The 17,940-nt window shown below is 43.0% G+C and overlaps 1 protein-coding gene across 4 annotated transcripts in view; it reads left to right on the forward strand.

Annotated features, from left to right (window-relative positions):
* KCNH1 (potassium voltage-gated channel subfamily H member 1) overlaps positions 1–17,940 on the forward strand; it is a 199,470-nt gene that overhangs the window by 167,059 nt on the left and 14,471 nt on the right. The window contains exon 11 of one of the 4 annotated variants that reach the window (XM_080586333.1): positions 3,922–3,990. The exons of the other annotated variants lie outside the window; for them this stretch is intronic. Coding sequence (XP_080442459.1) covers positions 3,922–3,966 — 45 coding nt within the window. The 3' untranslated portion in view covers positions 3,967–3,990. Of the gene's footprint in view, positions 1–3,921; positions 3,991–17,940 lie in introns of those variants that run through there. 4 annotated transcript variants of the gene reach the window in all.

Consider the following 17,940-nt stretch of genomic DNA (forward strand, 5'->3'; position numbering starts at 1 on the left):
TTTATAACCCTGAATTATTTATGGGTTGGTAATACAGTATATCTGACCTTTTTATGGGGTGGCATCATGCAGAAGGGAATGCAGTATTTTAGCATAACGGTCATTTATGCAGGGCACAGTCTTACTGTTTCAGTTGTGATGTCTGCTAGCTTTGCTCTCTTCTAGCCATTTTCTTTTGTTTGTTTGTTTGTTTTTTCAATGGCACTTCTTGTGTCTTAAGCGTGAACTGAGAGCAAATAATGCAAAAAACTTCTCGTACATTTTGAACAACAGCTTTCCATTTCAGCTGTGATTGATCAAGTGCAGTGCTATAAAACCAGCTTAGTTATATCCATTCTGCTTGTCCCATAAGGATGAGCATCAAGGCCTGTATTTCCCAGTTTATTGAACTTGAGCCATATCTTTTACTTGCTCTAATGCAAGAATCTCGAGTTGAAGAAAATTGGCATTGTATTCCTATGAGTCACCAGAACAGTAGTGGAATAAGATTTTATCTATGGCATAGAAAAACTAAAAAACTGTTTTAATATGGTCTTTTGGTCTGAACCCACAAGCATGTCATAAATCCACATACCTTTCTTGAATGCTCTATTTTGATTTCAAATCTAGTTTGCACATATGTGGTTTTAACCTCATCCCCCCCCCCCCCCCCCCAGTAATTCTCATGTGGGGTACTTCATACAAGTACAAATTCTACTGTTTATCCTTGTCATTAATGTATTAAAATATTTACCACCTGTTTAGTAATTACTCTTTTTGGTATCTGATGGCTTTACAATGTGCCACATAATTGCTGCTTACTCCTGCTTCAGGTTAACCTAATTTCTTCATTGCATCTTCCAACATAAATGTGAAAAACACGTGGTCTGGAAATTTGCCTGTTCTTCATTGTGAAGGACACACAGAGCAATACACAGAGATTACTGATAGCCAACTAAAAGCCAAATTTTGAACATCCATGTCTACACTTCGGAGCAGCCCAACCCAGAAGAGCTCCTTTCTAGGTAGGGAACAGGAACTAGACACCCTGAACGGCAAGTGTATGCGGGTACTTGCCTTCCTCTTGACCTTGATAGGATTTTAAAGGAAGGATAAAATGGTAATGTGTTAGGTAGGCTCCTGAATGCTCCTCATGTCCTAGAGTTACCTCTCTGGAAAATACAGACTTGGGCTGCTTGCATTTAACCTTAACACATTAAGTTTGTAGAGGATTTGCACTGCAGACCCCAAGGTAGACTGAGGCTTTAAAGCATACCTAAGGTGAAGGAAGCAAAGATAAATCAGGCAGTGGTATTGCTCATTTGGGCGCTGCTATTCAGTAGGGCTTTTTTACTTATCTAGGAGGGTAAAATAGGGATATTAAAGATTCAAGCTGAGCAAAACATGAGTGTGAAATGGCTGCACTCTCTCAGTGGTTTTAGTATTGTAGCACAGTAAGGAAGTAACGTGGGGCAGTGAATGAAGGCAGAATAATGACTGCATGTAGGCGACTTCAGAACATCTCCGTACAATGCTCTTAGATTCTTGAAAATTTTAATCTTTCCTTTAATTTGTCACAAGGCCCTTCGAAAGCTTGCACTACAAAAGTTTGTAGCTCTTCAACACTTACTCCTGTAAGTGCTGTGGCTCAGGTGTCCTCAGGGCTCCTGTATGGCTCCAACTACAGCCATTTTCAGCACTTGGCCTCCCAATTTCAGCATGTTATGGAATTTACTTCAGCTAAAGCTTTAAAGATGGTTTGTAACCTTTATTCTTGTAATTACAAAGATACTGTAAATCTTCTTTAGAGAATTTGGTAAGAGAAATATGATGAGGCTGAGCTCTGAAGTGAGGTAAGAGTTGAATGTCTTCCAAAATTAAACAGATATTTTTTTAATTTGCTGGATTTTTGTATGGATTTATTTTTACTCTGAAACTTCAGGCAGTTCGAGTAACTTCATTGGACTCGATGATCTTTTGAGGTCCCTTCCAACCCCTTCAATTCTGTGATTCTGTGATTCTGTGGACATGTGTGTGCTCCTAAATTTGGCTATTTTAAGGGCAGGAATGGCCCATAGTGAAATTCAAAGACCCATTGCCCTGTCTGTGTCATGACAAAATCCCAGACCTTGTACCACATGTACCAGTATTGTGTCTTTCATAGACTTTGTGTCCAGAACGGTTTTCTTATGTGATTGTCTGCAAAGAGCCATGCAGGAAGGCAGCCTACAGCTTCTGCCCACAGCACTGTCACCAGAGGAGACATTGATGGACCTAGGCTTGTAAGGCACTTCTTCGGCATCATTATCCTTTTCTGCAAAATTAAAGGAGTGAAGCCAAGGCAAAATGATCTCTAAGATTTTCATTGTAAAGGGCGATTGAATCAAAAAAGAGTAAGCTTTTTGTACAAAATTTTGTAATTTTTTTTGTACAAAATAATTAAAAAGGTATGGGATAACTTTATCAAAAATTATCTGTCTAGATATTCTTTCTTTGTATGGTTGTCAGCAGTAGAAGTGGCTCTTCAGTGGAGCTCAGAGCTTCTTCTTGTCTGTTTTTATTGAAATCCCCACTAGCTGAAGTATGTCATCCCCATTGTGCAGAGTTACAGCAGGTATCTGTCGGAAAGTTGACAATTCCTTCTTTGCAGGGTGAGGGTGGCTTTGCACAGTGTGGGCACTGCAGACCGATCTCTGCTTGATGTCCAGCGTATTGACACGGAATGAAAATGGCACATTTTCTCAGTGTAGGAAGCTGTTTCTTGTTGTGATTGCACGAAATCCTGGCTTACTGTGTAAATATAACATAGCATATAAATATGATATACAGATATCCATACGCATATGCTGTATGAGAAAAACATGGCACCAATAATCTCACTATGACTGCAAGGCTTTTGCAGAGCACCATTAATTCTGTCCTATTACTCCCCATTGAGTAGATTGAAAAAAGCATAATGTTCCTCGAGTTGCTTGCTTCTGAAAGCTTCTACATTTCAGGAGTTCTTCCAGCTCTTTTGAATCAAAGGAAAGGTGGATCCTGCCCTAATTTACTGCTGACTCATGCCTCTTATGGTACTGTTCTGTTGCACAGTTTCTTTGGAATTCTTCAATGTAAATGTATCAAGATGATAAACCAGCCATTTTAGGAGATATATTTTCTTGAGTCATAGCTAGTCTCTGTTTGAATTTTCCTTAGACTCAAGGAAAATTTCTACTGCCCTAGCATACAAAGATCTTCAGAGAGGTCTTTGTTTGTTTTTGTTTTTATTTTCACAGCACTGGTTTTCATAACAAAAACAATTCAATGCATGTGCTTTGTTGTTTCTTCTGGATTTTTTCTTTTAATTATTATTTCTTGAAAACAGACTTTTCATCTCAGGAAATCCTTTACTTCAGACTACTGTTTCTTCCTCTTATCTATCACTTCCTTAAAGAGCTGCCTAGAAAAAAATGGCTGACAGCCATCTTACAGAAAAATAGATCAAAAAAATAGTTTGATGAGTTCCCCTTAATTAACACACACAAATATATATATATATATATATGTAAAGGAGTATGGGGTGACATGTATGTATAAGTGTTGAATTACAATAGGCTTTAAACACTTCCAAAATCCTACTGAGTTTCCAGCAGTTCTGAGAGATGTGCTTGCACTGGGGCTTATGACATTTCCCTCCTTTTCTGACTATTCAAAAATGTGTAACTTTCTATGCTCCTGACAAAGTCATCCTTCAGGCACCACCAGATTCGTACAGCTCTTTACAGACTGTTTCAAGCTTGAATGCTTGTGTGCTTCTGTATGCACAGACGTCATAACACGTTTTGATCCTTGTTTTAAGTTAAAGGATGAACTACATGCATTAATATTAAAGAACCAGTCTGGCTTGATTATTAAACACAAGTCTGTACTAGGAGCACTCAAACAATCTTTCTTCTGCAGGTAAATGCATTGGAATGTCACAGGGCATTGAGAAGAATGCGTTAATCTTCGGAAAAGAAAAAGCTACTGCAATGAAAAAGCCCACAAGGAAATTACTCTTTGGGCTGTGCAGGGTTTGGATGCTGCGTATGCCTGTGGTTGAGAGACTGGGTCGTGCAAAATGCTGTGGAAGAGGAGAGCAAGTGATGAACTCAGCACCGCTCATAAAGCAGGAGCCCTGGGTTAGAGGGCAGCACTTGCGGCTGCATGAGTAATGACCGTGGCATGAAAGGGGAGTTGTCAGAGGCAACCAGAGCCTGGGATTTCTTAACACTCCGGCCCCGCACAAGCCTTGTGTCGGTGCAGCTAGTTTCTGAGAGTGAGTGCTTTAGTCTGTGAGGGAGGGTTTTCTGTATCTGGGGGCTGCTCTCAGAGGTTGAGGAGAGGTACCTGAGCTGAATGCCGGTGCCAAGCGCTCTGCGTAGCCACTGAGCTGCACGGAGATTGGGGGCGTTCAGCTCCATTGAGTATCCAGCTGTTTAAGCTCTGCTTAGGCTTTTAAATCCATCTGGGTTTGATTTTGGAGTTGCTGAAATCCCCCAGCACTCAGAAGCTGAAGTATCATCATCTGGCGATGGAAAGATATGCAAATTACAGGCTTTATGTGTGCAGTATTTTCTACCTGAGAAGCTTGGCCTGGGACTGTCTGACAATATGAGTTTCTTTACAGTAATGCAAATTGATGGGACCTGCACAACATTGTAGGAGTGAGATCGATTTGCATTTACCTAAAGTGATTTTTCTTTTTCTGTATATAAGTCTAGTAGGTAATGGCATTAATGCCATAGGATAAACTGACCCCGATTTACATTACAGTGGTAGCAGGTAGAATCACGGTTTTACCGCTATGATATCCTTCTTGCCTGAAAGCAACTGATCACACTGAACCAGAAGTGGGACCACCTAGGATATTACTGTTGCATTACACAAGTCAAAATCATATATTTACAGCACTGATAATTAAATGCGCTGTACGTAACTATTTTGCAAGCATATATGACCTTTGGAATATTTGTTCTTGCAATGAACATCCTACATTACCGGGAAAACTGGGATTGCTTTTCTCTCACCTGCCAGCATCTAGTGTAAAGACTAGGCTGAATATGCTCTATTTTCACTCTTGATGCAGGCAGCAAAAGCAATAATATTTTCCTTGCCTCAGAACCTGTTACGAAGTTGAACCTACTTGAGATTCACAGGCAAAAGGTAGTATTGAAGTGGGCAGATACTGTTTGTATATCTGTTTCAGGCAGATACACTAAAGCTTGTGCCGCAGCCTAGATAGGTAGTCAACAAAAAATAAGTGAAGTTGACTGTTGGTTATAAACTTCAGATCAAATCATACTTATTTTTACTGGGAGACCTGCTACGCAAAATAGCTTCAGGACCTGTTCATTTTAAAGTTCATTTATGATCTTCTAAAATAAGAAAGAATATGGTATCTCTTATGGAACCGGAGATTTTTCCTTTTTTTTTTCCTCTTGGGAAAAGAAAAATTTCTGGAGTTGGTACTTACACCCTACATTTAGACTATGAAGATGTAATGTTGCTTTTTTCTTTCTTCAATTAATTCCTTACTTCTGTAGTTAACAAAATACACAGTCAAGTAGAAGGCAGATGTAGGACAAAAATGGTTATGTACTTGGACCTTGTTGCACAAGAAAACAATAGCTAATTGTGCTACTTGCAGTATATTTTAGTTTATCATTATAATTGACACCAAATACTCTACTGGTCTTGATAGGATTGGTCATATAGCAGCTGACAGATCCATTTGGTCAGGTAACCCACTTGTGCCAGTGGTCAGTATTTTGTCCTTTAGAAGCACATGATCTTGCTATCCGCTAAGCTGCAAAACATGAAATTATTTTATTGTCACAGAGGAGGAGAGGAATGATGTTTTTGTCACTGCAGAGGGACATGATTCAGGGAGGTAGTACCCTGAGTCCAAGGTTTTATTTTTCCTATTGCTTCGTCTTTGTCTTGCATCACTGAAGATGTTATCAGTGGTCATCAATTTATCCATCTTTTCATGAAATTTTTGTCTTTCAGCTATCGATTCTTAGATCTATAAATTCTACATATTTCCTTGGAAAGAGTTTCAATATTCCTTTTCCAGTTAAAATGAATGACTTCCCATACGCCTGCTGTCTTCCTCCACAATGCCATCACACCAGTGGGAACTCCAATTACTTTGTGTCCCGGAGCCTTCCGTGAGGTTTGCGCCAGGAGGACAGCAGCTGCTGGAAATGTGACCTAAAGGTTATAGCTAGGGCTTTTTCGTCCCATCTTAAGAAAAAAACAAACAAACAAACAAAAAAACTAAAAAGTTAAACAAGATATACTGTAAATGTCCTGTAGAGGGGTTTAAGTGTGGTGTTTAGTGTTAATACCAAGCCACCTGTAAAAAACACAATCTGACACTTACTTTATTTGAATCATTTTTTTTCCTTTTTTCCTTCCCACTGTTATTTTGGTGTTGATTCTTGATCCATTTCCTATATATGACAGACAGATGCAGCAGACATTTCGATAGCTGGGTATTTACAGAATTGATAGAAAGTGACCAGGAAATGAAGCCGTGTGGGTGATGCCTGTTTCTTCATCTGAGAACAGGATTTGTTTTTTTTGAGCCTTTTGCTTATGGCACATACTTCCTGTATGTTATTAAACCAAGTTTGTTATCTGTAAGACACTTTGAACTTTCCTCTGTTCTACTTGTTTGGCTTTGTAATCCTAACACAAACTGGAAATGTTTCCAACAAAATCATGCTGCTCTAAAGCTGTGTCCGGCAGCGTGTAGAGGCCGTGGTGGCATCCACTTGTTGCTTAACGCTGCCGGTGTTAAGAGGGTGTCGTCAGCTGCGGTTAGACACAAAGTTTAGCCTCAGTCTGGCAGAGAATTGCAGGAAGAGGGAAGATGCACATCCAACTTCAGGCCCTGCCTCAGCTTTGACAAAGTAAAGAGAGTAGATCCGTCACTCTCCTGTTCAGGCCTTCAAGTCTCCTGTTAGAAATATCTGATTTTAGAAGACCTAATTAGAGCAATGGCCTCATCAGAGATGATGAGTTTTCCCAGTGCATCTTCCACTGCCCAGGAGTGCTTGACCTTCCCAGCAGCAAGCTGGGCTCAGTCCTGGCTCCTGACTCCAGTGCCTTTGGTCAGGTCAGATTAGCAAGCAACAAAAATAGCCAAGCAGCTGCCGTCAGCCACGGGGAGTCTGAGCTGCCCTAGTCCCGGTTCCCTTACATGCAGAACACATCTCAATGCAGTGTATCATGCTCACACATTTCTCTCAGTTTGTTTCTGCAGTTAAAGTGAGGACACAGGCCAGTCAGCGTTCCCTTCGGGTGTTTGGTCTGCGAATCGTTGCTGTGTTTGGAGCCGCGTTGGTTAGCCAGAAACCTTCCAAGTTCCGCTTCTGGGTGTGTGGCTGTCTACAAATCCAGCAAGGCATAGCTGGATCGTCATACTCCTACATCAGCCTACTGCCATTATGCAGCACTCTGCAGCATTTAGGTCCTGCAGGACCTCTGCAGTGGCTGGTACTACTCACTGCACAGAAAGCTTTCGATCAGCCAGCCCCAGGCCAACAAGAGAAAGAAGGACCTTTGTGTAGTATTAATCTAAGACTTGGGAGATCTTAGTCCACTTCTCTGCCCTGCAAGAGATTTCTCTGGTGGCCTTTAACAAATCATTTATTTTCTCCCGTCTTCTGTTCTGTCTATAAAACAGATATGGCATCGTCGTGCTGGCCTGTGGCTAGGAGAGTTAATGGGCTGTGCGTACTGGAAGGGTAACGTGCTCTGTTCCGAGTTTTGATTTCACTTGTTTGGCAGGTGTCACCCCAGTCACCAAGCTGTTTTCATGCAGTCCAGGAGGCTGGTTTGTGTCTCCTGAGGTAACCAGCAGGGAGGCAGAGCAGCCTTGCCATAGGACTCCCAGCTCGTCAGGGCTGAGCTGGATGCTGCGGAGCAGCCAGGTCACATCTGTGCTGTGTGACTGGTTGCCGAATTGCTGCATGGAGCTGGCAGGAGAGGAGACGTGCTCTTTCCTTGCCCTGGTGCCCACTGGGGTTGTAAACACAGTTAAAGTTCTGGACGCAGCAGTAACAGGGTAGGTCTGTCTCTGAGAGCGTGAAAACCAGGAACAGTGACAAAGCCAACAGCAACAACAAGTTTTGGAGTGCCTTAGCAAAGAACTGCGTGCTTCCTCGTCACCGCTTTGCTTTGCTGTCGGTAGCTTTGTCCTTGAACAGTTTTTGAATGCGAGGAAGCCTCTCGGAGAGCAGCATTGTTGTACTCAGGCATGTAAATGCCTTGGAAATGCTCAGGCAATTGAGTGACTCACTGCTTTAGCACCAGTGCCGGGGATCATTTGACAAGATGTGGCTTAAATAACAAATACATTCGTGTACATGGGCCAAGTGTTTTTGGAGAGTGAAGGCTTGGCCTAACCCAGTGTTACGACGTGGTGCAGAGCAGGGCCATGCTTCTCCCTGCCCCCAGTATATGGGTTAAGGTATTCTTATACTCAGCCAAGTCATCTTATCTGCCCAATGACTGCTTCTTCAAAGCTCTGATGTGCGAGATGTGTCCAGCGAATGATGGATTCAAGAAGATAATGAAATGATGAAATGCAACATAATGTGCCAAATAGCTATTAAGGTAAAAAAAGTTCCTGCTTTCCCCCTCAGGAATCCTGCTCCCTCGAGCTGGGCAAAGATGAGCTTTGTGTGCTGATGAGTTAAAATATCTCCTGTGAAGTAACTTGGCTCAGCTATCACTGCAGCACCCTGTGCCTCTGCTAAACCCTTCTGGGTCTGCATGCTGTAGCAGCAGCAGGCAACCAGCTGCTCATGGCCAGCTCTACACCACTCCCTGGCCAACCTGAGGCTCTTCCCAGTGAGAAGCTCTAATACCGAAGTAAGAAGGATCTTCTTTTAACCACCTCTGCACCTAGACAAAGCTGGAAGGTTGAATGCAGGTGATGTAAAAGTAAAAAAAAAAAAAAGGCAAAGAAAAGTCAAATGATACTTCTGTAACTCATATTTTCAGCAAACTCAGTTCCAGCATGTGCTGAGTGCAGCTGGTTTGCAGAACAGGTGATAATACTTAGCTGTACTACACGTAAATACTGAAAACCACGTATGACACTAAATAACGGCTTTTCAACTTGCAGTGTTCCAAGGATGATGTTTCTGAAGAGCAGTAATTTGAATTTTAGCTGTTTTAACCAAAATTAATGTTGTAGAAATAATCCTCTCTATTAATAAACCAGATGTTTTATTTCCTAAGAAGTCACATGTGAAATGGCAAGTGCTAAGTAAAAGGAATACTATTAGTGTAAAAGGCAAAATCTGTTTAAAATGTTGGATTTGACAAATTTTCCTGTTCAGAGAAACATCTAACAGAAGCTGAGGTGGCCTTTTCCTAACTTGGTAAGAAAAATTGTTGTGGGGGAGAAGATTGATTTGGACAGACAGTTGAGAAGTCTCCTGGGCAGTGCGTCTTTAAAGGGTGTTTCTGTGCAGTCCAGCATCCCAAGTGACACCTACCTTATTCCTTGGAGCTGCTGTTGAGGTTACTGTGTCTGTCTGCAAGCGGATGCCTTCGTGCAGCTGAGCTCACGTCCTGCCAGGGTCTGCAGTCAGGCGCTGCACAGCTGCAGTCAGGCCTCGCACCGCTCTGCCCGTCACTCCCACCCAAGCAGCAGGTCTTCGTGACATGTCTCCCATTCCTCCCAGCACCCGTGTTCAGCCTGCGCAGCACATTTCTGACACATCTTCCCAAGGGCCTTCTGAAAGTTGAGAGGTCAAATACACATTTATTTTTTTTTTTAAGAAAACTCCTTTAAAAAGTTTAGCATTTGGCACTGTGTTAGAGAACAATGGATTCAGGAGATATTGGCGATATCCAGCATCTCTCACTGTCTGTCCACGAAAGAAGGGCTTCGTGGGTCCAGCTGTGCGTGGTGAGGAGAGTGTTTTGTCCCCTGCCCTTTGTCCCGTTCTGCTGCTGAGCTTTGGGGAGCAAAGAGAAGGGAGGGCAATGAGCCCCCCTTGTATGGTAACTCTTCGCCTCTTCTGGTGCAAGACCCGGCTAGCAGAGAGAAAAGGCAGTTCATCTGCTGTTCTCACCCACTTTTTGGAAGCAATGAGACACCCAAGAGTGCCACCTTGCCCCGACACTGCCTGATGGCGAGGACAACCCCCTGCCCCGTGAGCCACCATGCCATGAGCTGGCGGTCCCGAGGGCTCTGCTCTGAGCACAGGCACAGCCACCCAGGCAAGGCACGCAGTGGGGCCGCTCATTTACCACCCACTGAGCTGGTGCACAGCTCTTCCATGCAGAGAAGGCGTCAGGCACGTCGAGAGATGCTCCAGTACTGGCGTCCTGCCTGGGGACTCTTGTCCTGGGGCTGACATCAGATCCAAGTTACAAGTGAGCGGTTTTTGGAGTTCAGGGGGATTAAACGATCTCTGCCGGCAGTGCCATGCGCTCTTTGACATCATTTTCCAGAGCCTTCTGTCACTGAAGAGCAAAAGCTGGATCCTGGCAGTTGCCTGGTGCTTCCATCTACTTCAGCCAAACGGGCGATTTGGGCTGGATGCCTCCGCAGCACAATGCGAATAATGGAAATCATTGCTGATTTACTGAGCAGCAGTGCCTCGGAGCCAAATGGTTTCCATCTGAATATGAAGCAATTTGCCCGTGCGCTGCGTAACAAATGCCGATCTCTTTGCCCGTTCTGTGCCTTTGTAGTCAAATGTTTGCTAGAAAGTCCAGTAGGAGATAAAAATTGGGAACGGAGGGGTAGGAAGCCACAACCTTTAGAAGTGAGTTTCTCTAGATTTAGCATAGATTAGGAGCTCGAAGTGTTGGAGAATTAATAAATTAGGAAGAATGTAAACCTGCTCTGCACAGACTCGCCCAGGCTTCAGCAGGGATTGATGTGGAGTGCCCACACCAGGAGTCGTGAGGGTTATGTTATTTCTTGTTGAGAGAAAGTGTTTGCTCCTCTGGCATTTTGAAAACCTGCTCAAAATCCAGAAGCGCTGTAGCTTCTTTGTATGAAGCCAGTGCCAAAACCTCTGCAGCGAAGCCCCTGTGCCATCAGTAGCGTGGAGCCAGATGAAGTCTTTTTAAGGACTTTAATTTGCAACCTGATCTAAATCTATGCCATGGGCAGATTGGCGATGGAGACACGTGGTGGGAGGTCCCAGGGGCATTTGAGAGGACCGCGGTGGTGGGGGAGCAGATGCATCCTTGCCAAGCTTGTGAGTCCTCTAAAATCTGGTAGTCCTTTCCAGCCCCCCCCGTGATGGCTCACGTCCACCTGCTCGGAGCTGTGATTTTGGTGTGGCTGCTCATGCAGGAGTCAGGGATTTTCTAAAGGGCGTGCAGAAGTTAGGTGACAAATCCTAATTGATGGGCGAGGGCCCATGAGAAACAGGGTTATTATGCAGTACGGAACGTGGTCCTAAAAGCAGTCCATTTGATGAGGACGTCATTGTGCAAAAAACTACGGGCACTTTCCCTTTATGTGGAACGCTGAAACTGTTGCCAAAATCCTGCTTTCTGTCTCTGGTGCTAGTTGTAAAATGACAACTCGCTCTGTGTTTCTGGGTTTAGTTGAAAACAACACCACGAAGAGGTTCTTCGGTGTTGTTTGCTGTTAGTGCAAGCACTTTGATTTTCCCTAGGCTCTCTGTTAAATTCTTCAGCTGTGTCATTGCTGAATATGCACGCCCAGATTGGTCTGGCTGCTGCTTATTCAGGTTCAGACCAGTAAACTGGGCTATACCTACTGTTGCCATTGCTTGAATTTAGATCCATTCTAACATGAGTTTGGATGATACTGTCTTTTTTGTTGCTAATTAAAGTACTCCATTAAGTGACAATTCCCAGTATCTTGAAACACTCTCCTTAAGCAATCTGGTATTATTTCTATATGCACTTAACTGCTGAAGTGCCTGCTGCACCCGTCAGTTGCTAAGGAAATAGTTTCCTTTTCTGGCTGTATATATTTCATGTCTCAGCTTACGCCTGTGGTAAGATCATCCATCTTCTCACCTGAACATTTTTAAGTGAGTTTTGGGACCAGTAACTCTAGCAGGCTGGATGTCTTACAAAGGCGTAAGAAAGAGCAGAAAGGAGAGGAGAGCTCTCATGGAGGCAGGAAGAAAGTGAATTTTGGTTTTGTTTGCTTAATTCTGAACAGTTAAACAAATTTGTACACTAGTCAAGTACAGTAATTGTTATAACAGAAGATGTTTACAGCACCTATTGAAGCGTCCACTTATAGGTTACACTTTACAGTGGGAACTGTTCCCAACTCTGTCTCAAGGACATAAGGCCCTGGTTGTGTACCCCAAGTTGCACAAGGTGTGTGGCAAACCTTTATCTCCTCTCCCTGAGCACAGCAACACAACGTGACGGCACCAAAGCAGAAGGTCACTGCACCTGCTAAAGCAGCATGAAACCCACTGGGCTTCCAGAAGCTTCTCCAAGTTCTCTGTGTCTGCAGTTCTTCCAGTTTGGGGGAAAGTGAGAGTAGAGCCTGCAGCTTACAGCCTTTACTTCTGGCCAGGATGGTGGTGTCTTATATTCCTGCACGTGGGGTAAGAATCAGTTTGTGTGAAATAAGACCAGAAAATGAGTAGTATAAAACATAGTATGACAGCCTCCTTGAAAATACCTTCATGTTTTAAAGATAATAAACTTCTATGTAAATATGAACCATAAATGCACGTGGACAACTAAAAAGCCTGTGGCACAGTGTAAGCGGAGGTGTGAAGATGAGATTACAAGGCTTCACTTCCCTCCTTACCTGGGATATGGCTTTGGTGGTGGCCTCTCCTGGATACTGGTACAACTCTGAAACTCAAAATACACTACGTTTCAGTGAGGCTTGGAAGTTAATTGCAGCCCAGTTTTACCAGTGGAAGAGAGACAGCTTGATCAATATAAAGCTACAGCAAGGGCAAGATCTGTGTCACATCTCTTTCTTCCCTCATCTCAGAACTGTGGAACAAGGAGAAAACTGTGTTGCAGTGTCCCTTAGGAGAAAGCAAGGAGATGTCACCGCAGGTGTTTAAGTTTAGCCCAATGTGACATTAAAGAGGCAGAGATGGCAAAGCATGATAGTTAAATGATCAATATTTTATTGATCACTCAGAAGCACGTAACCATGTCAAGGCAGAGTCTGTACTCTACCTCACTTAAGATACAGCTGAACTCTTCAAATCTGCCCCTCGAACAAAAACTAAATGTTTTGCATTGCCTCGGTAAAGTGGAAAACTGTGGGGAGAGGTGAAAGCTTAAACGAAATATTGCCTGTAGGATGAAACGAGACATTTTAGTTTGGGGAAATGAGAGGTTAGAGTTTAAAAGAAGAGAGAAGAGGTTATTAGATGAAACTTTCAGGCTCAGGACGTTCATTTTTTGTTGATTTGAGAAGATGAGGAGGAAGGTAAAATTCTTATTGGGGGTTTCTGGGATTAGGTGTTGGAGCCTCTCCAGCAGAGACTTTCCATTCTGAAGCAATGGTGGAGGCGTTTGCTAGAGCAGAAACCAGAGTGTGGGGACCCCACCTCTCTGGTGAGGGCCTGTACCTCCAGGCAGGAGCACCATTTCTGCCATCTCCTGCTCCCTCCTGCCCTCGGCCTACTTGGTTGTCCCTGAAAGTAGAGCAGCTCCAGCAGCAGAGAATGAGAGTGCCACATCCATGCCCATTACTACCCGCGATGTGACGCTGACAGGAAAGCTGGGGGACCTTAGTTCAAATCCCTGCTTTTAAAGGCAGGAGGATTTCCTACAGCCCTTGCTTTTAGACTCATTTCACTCATTTGGAAAATTATTTGGTGCGAAGGACAGAGACTGGCTCTGCAGCCCTGAAGACAGAGTGCTCTGTTGTGCATCCAAAGTGAAATGGCAAGGGAGACCAAGAGCAGCTTTCCCAGAGTCACTTACCTCAGCCATTGCTGCCTGTGCCTTGCTGCAGTGAATGGGCACTTCTTGTCACAGTGCAGAGCTCGGGGAGGGGAGGAAGGCAGGGAGAACTTCCCTCCTTGCATTTCTGGGTGCCTCTGAAGCTGAATAGTTTTTGTGCTGGCTGAGCAGCCCTAACGTGGTGACTGGAGCACGCTCCTGAAAGGAAAGAGTGTTCAGATCCTTTTGGCAGAGGGGAAAAGTGAATTTGCTCTCTCTGCTGTCTGTGAGTGCTCTCAACTATACAGAAAATGGGAGATGACACCACGACTGTGTAGTCCAAGAGTCTGATACAGGCATAATTTTTCTGAACAGAATCTTTTAACAAAAGTAGTTGCAAGCACAGTCTGAATTTATGATGACTGAAATGGCATTTGGGGATGAATAAACTATTCTGAATACATATTATCTGCTTATATCCGTATGCAAGAAGGAGAGGTGTGATATAAGTGAAGGGTGGGCCAAATGCGGATTTTAGGCTTTCATTTGATGGTGCCAGGGATTCTTGAGTTTGCAGTTGCTACTGTTCCTGTAGAGGTTTGCAATATTTGGATTTTATTTTGTCATTTTTTGAACTCACTTGATGAGAAATATTTTTAAAATGACTGTTTCAGTCTGCTTGCCGGGAAACAATATGCTTGTGTTATCGTGTTTACCTCTTCTAGAGCAACTGTTTTCTTCAGGAGAAACTCCAAAATATTCAAGCTAGTTGTATTTAAAAACCTGAGTCTTTTGACAAATTATATTCAGGATCTCTTCCCTGTAACTTTTAAGGGTGAACCTTTACCAGCCGTAACAGAAAGGGACATCTAGCACAATTAGCATTTCGAGGTGCTCATAAATTCTTGTGTGGCTGACATCAGATATTTTGTAATACGTGTTGGGTCTGTGATGTCTCCCCATGAAAAGGACCATTTTGTCACATTGAATAATGGCATTTTGATCTGTGTGTGTATAAACTGAAAGAATAATAACAACCTTAAGCATTGCTACTGTATAAATAATAAAAGTAATGGAGTTGTCATATTTGAAGGATTGAGGAATTGCTGTAAAACATTCAGAGATGTGTGAATGAAGCACACTGATATGATAGGAAGCATCTACCTCTATCAGTATTTGAGTCTGTATTTGCCACGGGACCTAAGCGTCTGCTCTTACAGAATAAAAATACATGAAACAAAACCAAGTACAGCTCTAAAGGATTCTCCGTGAAGTTATTTGGAGGGATCTGTCAGTTCTTGGCGATTTTAATTAGCTCATCTGTGCATTTACTGAATGGGAGACAGGTAGCAGGTTTGACAGTTGACAAGGAAGATAGGGCCGTCACTTCTCACCAGATGGACCGGACGGCAGCAGACTGTCAGAGACCTGTTCCCAGGATCTGCTAGCGAAGAGAAGCTCCTGGTAATGAGATCTGAGACAACTTGCCACAGTCAACTGTTTTCTTTCTTTCAAGGTTTTAAGCTCCTGGCTGTTAGTTAGGGCTGAAGAGCTTTGACAGCTGCTTTGGGAAATAGCGAGCAATGTACTTTTTATTGCTGATTCTCATTCAGTTATTAACAGTTTGCTTCCTTCTTGCATAACATTATCCAAACAGTGCTCTTTAATAGGGAGGGGACAGACCGGCTGAGTGGGACTGAGCTCTTGGATGTGCACGGCTGTGCTGCCACGCTGGGCTAGCTAGTGTGGAGAAGGATTAGTTCTCTTATTAAGCAGAGCTGCAGGTTAGTTTGTTTATCTTCAGTATTCTGGCTGAGGCAATTTATGCAACGAACTTTCAGCTGAGCTTAATGTAATTCTCAGTTTATAATTTCAAGAGCTGCACAAGCCTTGTACATCAGGGACTTTGAGCATTGTGTTTGTGTGGATCAGTTTATGAGTGGGCATTCAAAAGTAGCTGAATGACTCGTAAGCTCTTGGGACTGATGTTGCCTGATTGATTTGAATACATCTGAAAACACATTTGATACCCTCTTGGAAAGTAAAATACCTGTCAATCACTTTAAGTCTAATGACAGAATGCAGACAAATGAAAGCAGGAAAAAAAAATGCATGAAAGACAGACACTGGCTAAGAGAAAATTATCTTATTGGGAAGCTGGTGTCTAAAACGTAATACTGAAAACAAACTGCAAAATTTAACCATTATCTGAACACATAATTGCTTTCCTCAACTCTACAACCTCTGCATCCATTTCAGATCTCAAGTGGAGTTGTCTCTGTGTTAGAGGGAGAAAAATCCCAAATCCTTGACTCACACACGTTGCCCGATTTTTTTCAGAAAGCACTTGACAAATCGCAGCAAGCCACAGGAGGTTTGGGGAAACAGCCTCTGACTCTTGAGAAGGCACGCTGTACTCTTTAGATGTTGGATTATGTGACATTTTGTATAGTTGTAATTTAGGTGACAGAGAGGTAAGTTCCTGCTGTGCCTTGGGCTCTCCTTAAAGCAATTCTTGAGGCAGACTTGTCTGCCCAAGAATGAGGGTAGTGTCTTGGTCTAGAAGAAGAAATGAGTCTCCCTGAGCTGTTTGTGTGTCTGGTGTGTGTGCACCAGTACCACATGTACTAAAAAGGCAAAAAATAAAAATATAAAAATAAATTAAAAAAAAACAACCATGAAAACAGTAATTTCTAAATGTTGCTGCTGGAAACTACTGACAGTTGTTAGGCAGAAAGCATGAACATTATTTTTTCCTCATTTACAAACAAGAAGTTTCTGCAGAGCACTTCGAACGTTGGCAGACATATTAGTCCTCAATCGGTGTAACATTCTCCACTCCGATCTAGCCTAAGTTCCCCAAAGCCCTTGCCCACATGTTCAGTATTTGCTTGTAACAGGTACTTTTCCTCTCACAAATAATGAAGATCTAGTAGATCTGTAGCAGTATATATTTTGGTGGATTTCTGTATTATTCTTTTATTTTTTTTCCATAAATTAGTGAACAAGGTTGCTAAATGTGCTGTAATTGTGAATTTTTGGATATCCAAACTATTGACCAATGCCAGAGGTGTGTCTTTTCATTTTCATTGTGTGGTTCTCTACGTTTACTATTGACAATGCTTTAGATCCTACTTTGGGGAAAAGGCATCTCTTGAAGGCTCAAAACTTGTTAGTGTAGGCTTGTAGATAAGGTTATAACCAGTTTTAATCTGCTATTTCCACTGATTGCTCTGGACATATAATTCTGCCTTGTCTTCAGTAGTACTTTTGTAAAATCTTTTTCCTTTTCTCTCAACACTAGCATAGCCTGTAAACATGAATTAGAATGAGGAGTTTGACATAAAGGAGTAGAGCCTTGAGTTGTGCAGAACTTTTAAATAAATAATAGTGACATGATTAAATGCTAATATTCAAATCAGTATTTCTAGAATTTGTAACTAGGCTACAAAATGTGCTGTCACAGAGAAGAGCTTCAGTGCAGTTGAAGCTGCTGGTGCTCATGACAGTAGCAGTTAGCCCAGATGTCGTACTGTATAGACTAAAAACCTTGTTACCTCTATTCATCTGTATAGCATGAGTGCTTGTTAAATTATGAATTAGTGTTCCTTCCAAACACTCGCATACTAATGATCTAGCTGTGCCCAGAAGTCTGATTTTTGACGAGTAAGCAGGTACCGCTCTGCCTGAAGGGCAGGGCTGAGTCCCCACAGAACAACGTCCTCCTGGAGGTGGGAAGGGGCCGTGCCCACCCACAGCTCCTGGGCTGCATGTGCCCCAGGGACAGCGGAGGGTTCCTGGTCCCAGCACTCTGATAACAGCACTCCTTTACAGCCCCACCACCAGGACCTTCCAAGCCTTGCTTTGCTCTGAGTTTTCAGAGGTAGGCATGTTTGGGAGTGCCCTGGGAGGAGTATGACATTAACTGGTGAGGAACCTGTTCCTCTTCAGAAGCAGAACCCAAATTCTTCTGTTGCAGCCAGTAAACCTGGGGAGGACCTCCTGACACCTGCCACGTTATTGCAGATGTGAGTTTTTGCATGACCC

This window comes from Anser brachyrhynchus (assembly GCF_964034855.1).
Source record: "Anser brachyrhynchus genome assembly, chromosome: 3".
Lineage (NCBI taxonomy): Eukaryota > Metazoa > Chordata > Aves > Anseriformes > Anatidae > Anser > Anser brachyrhynchus.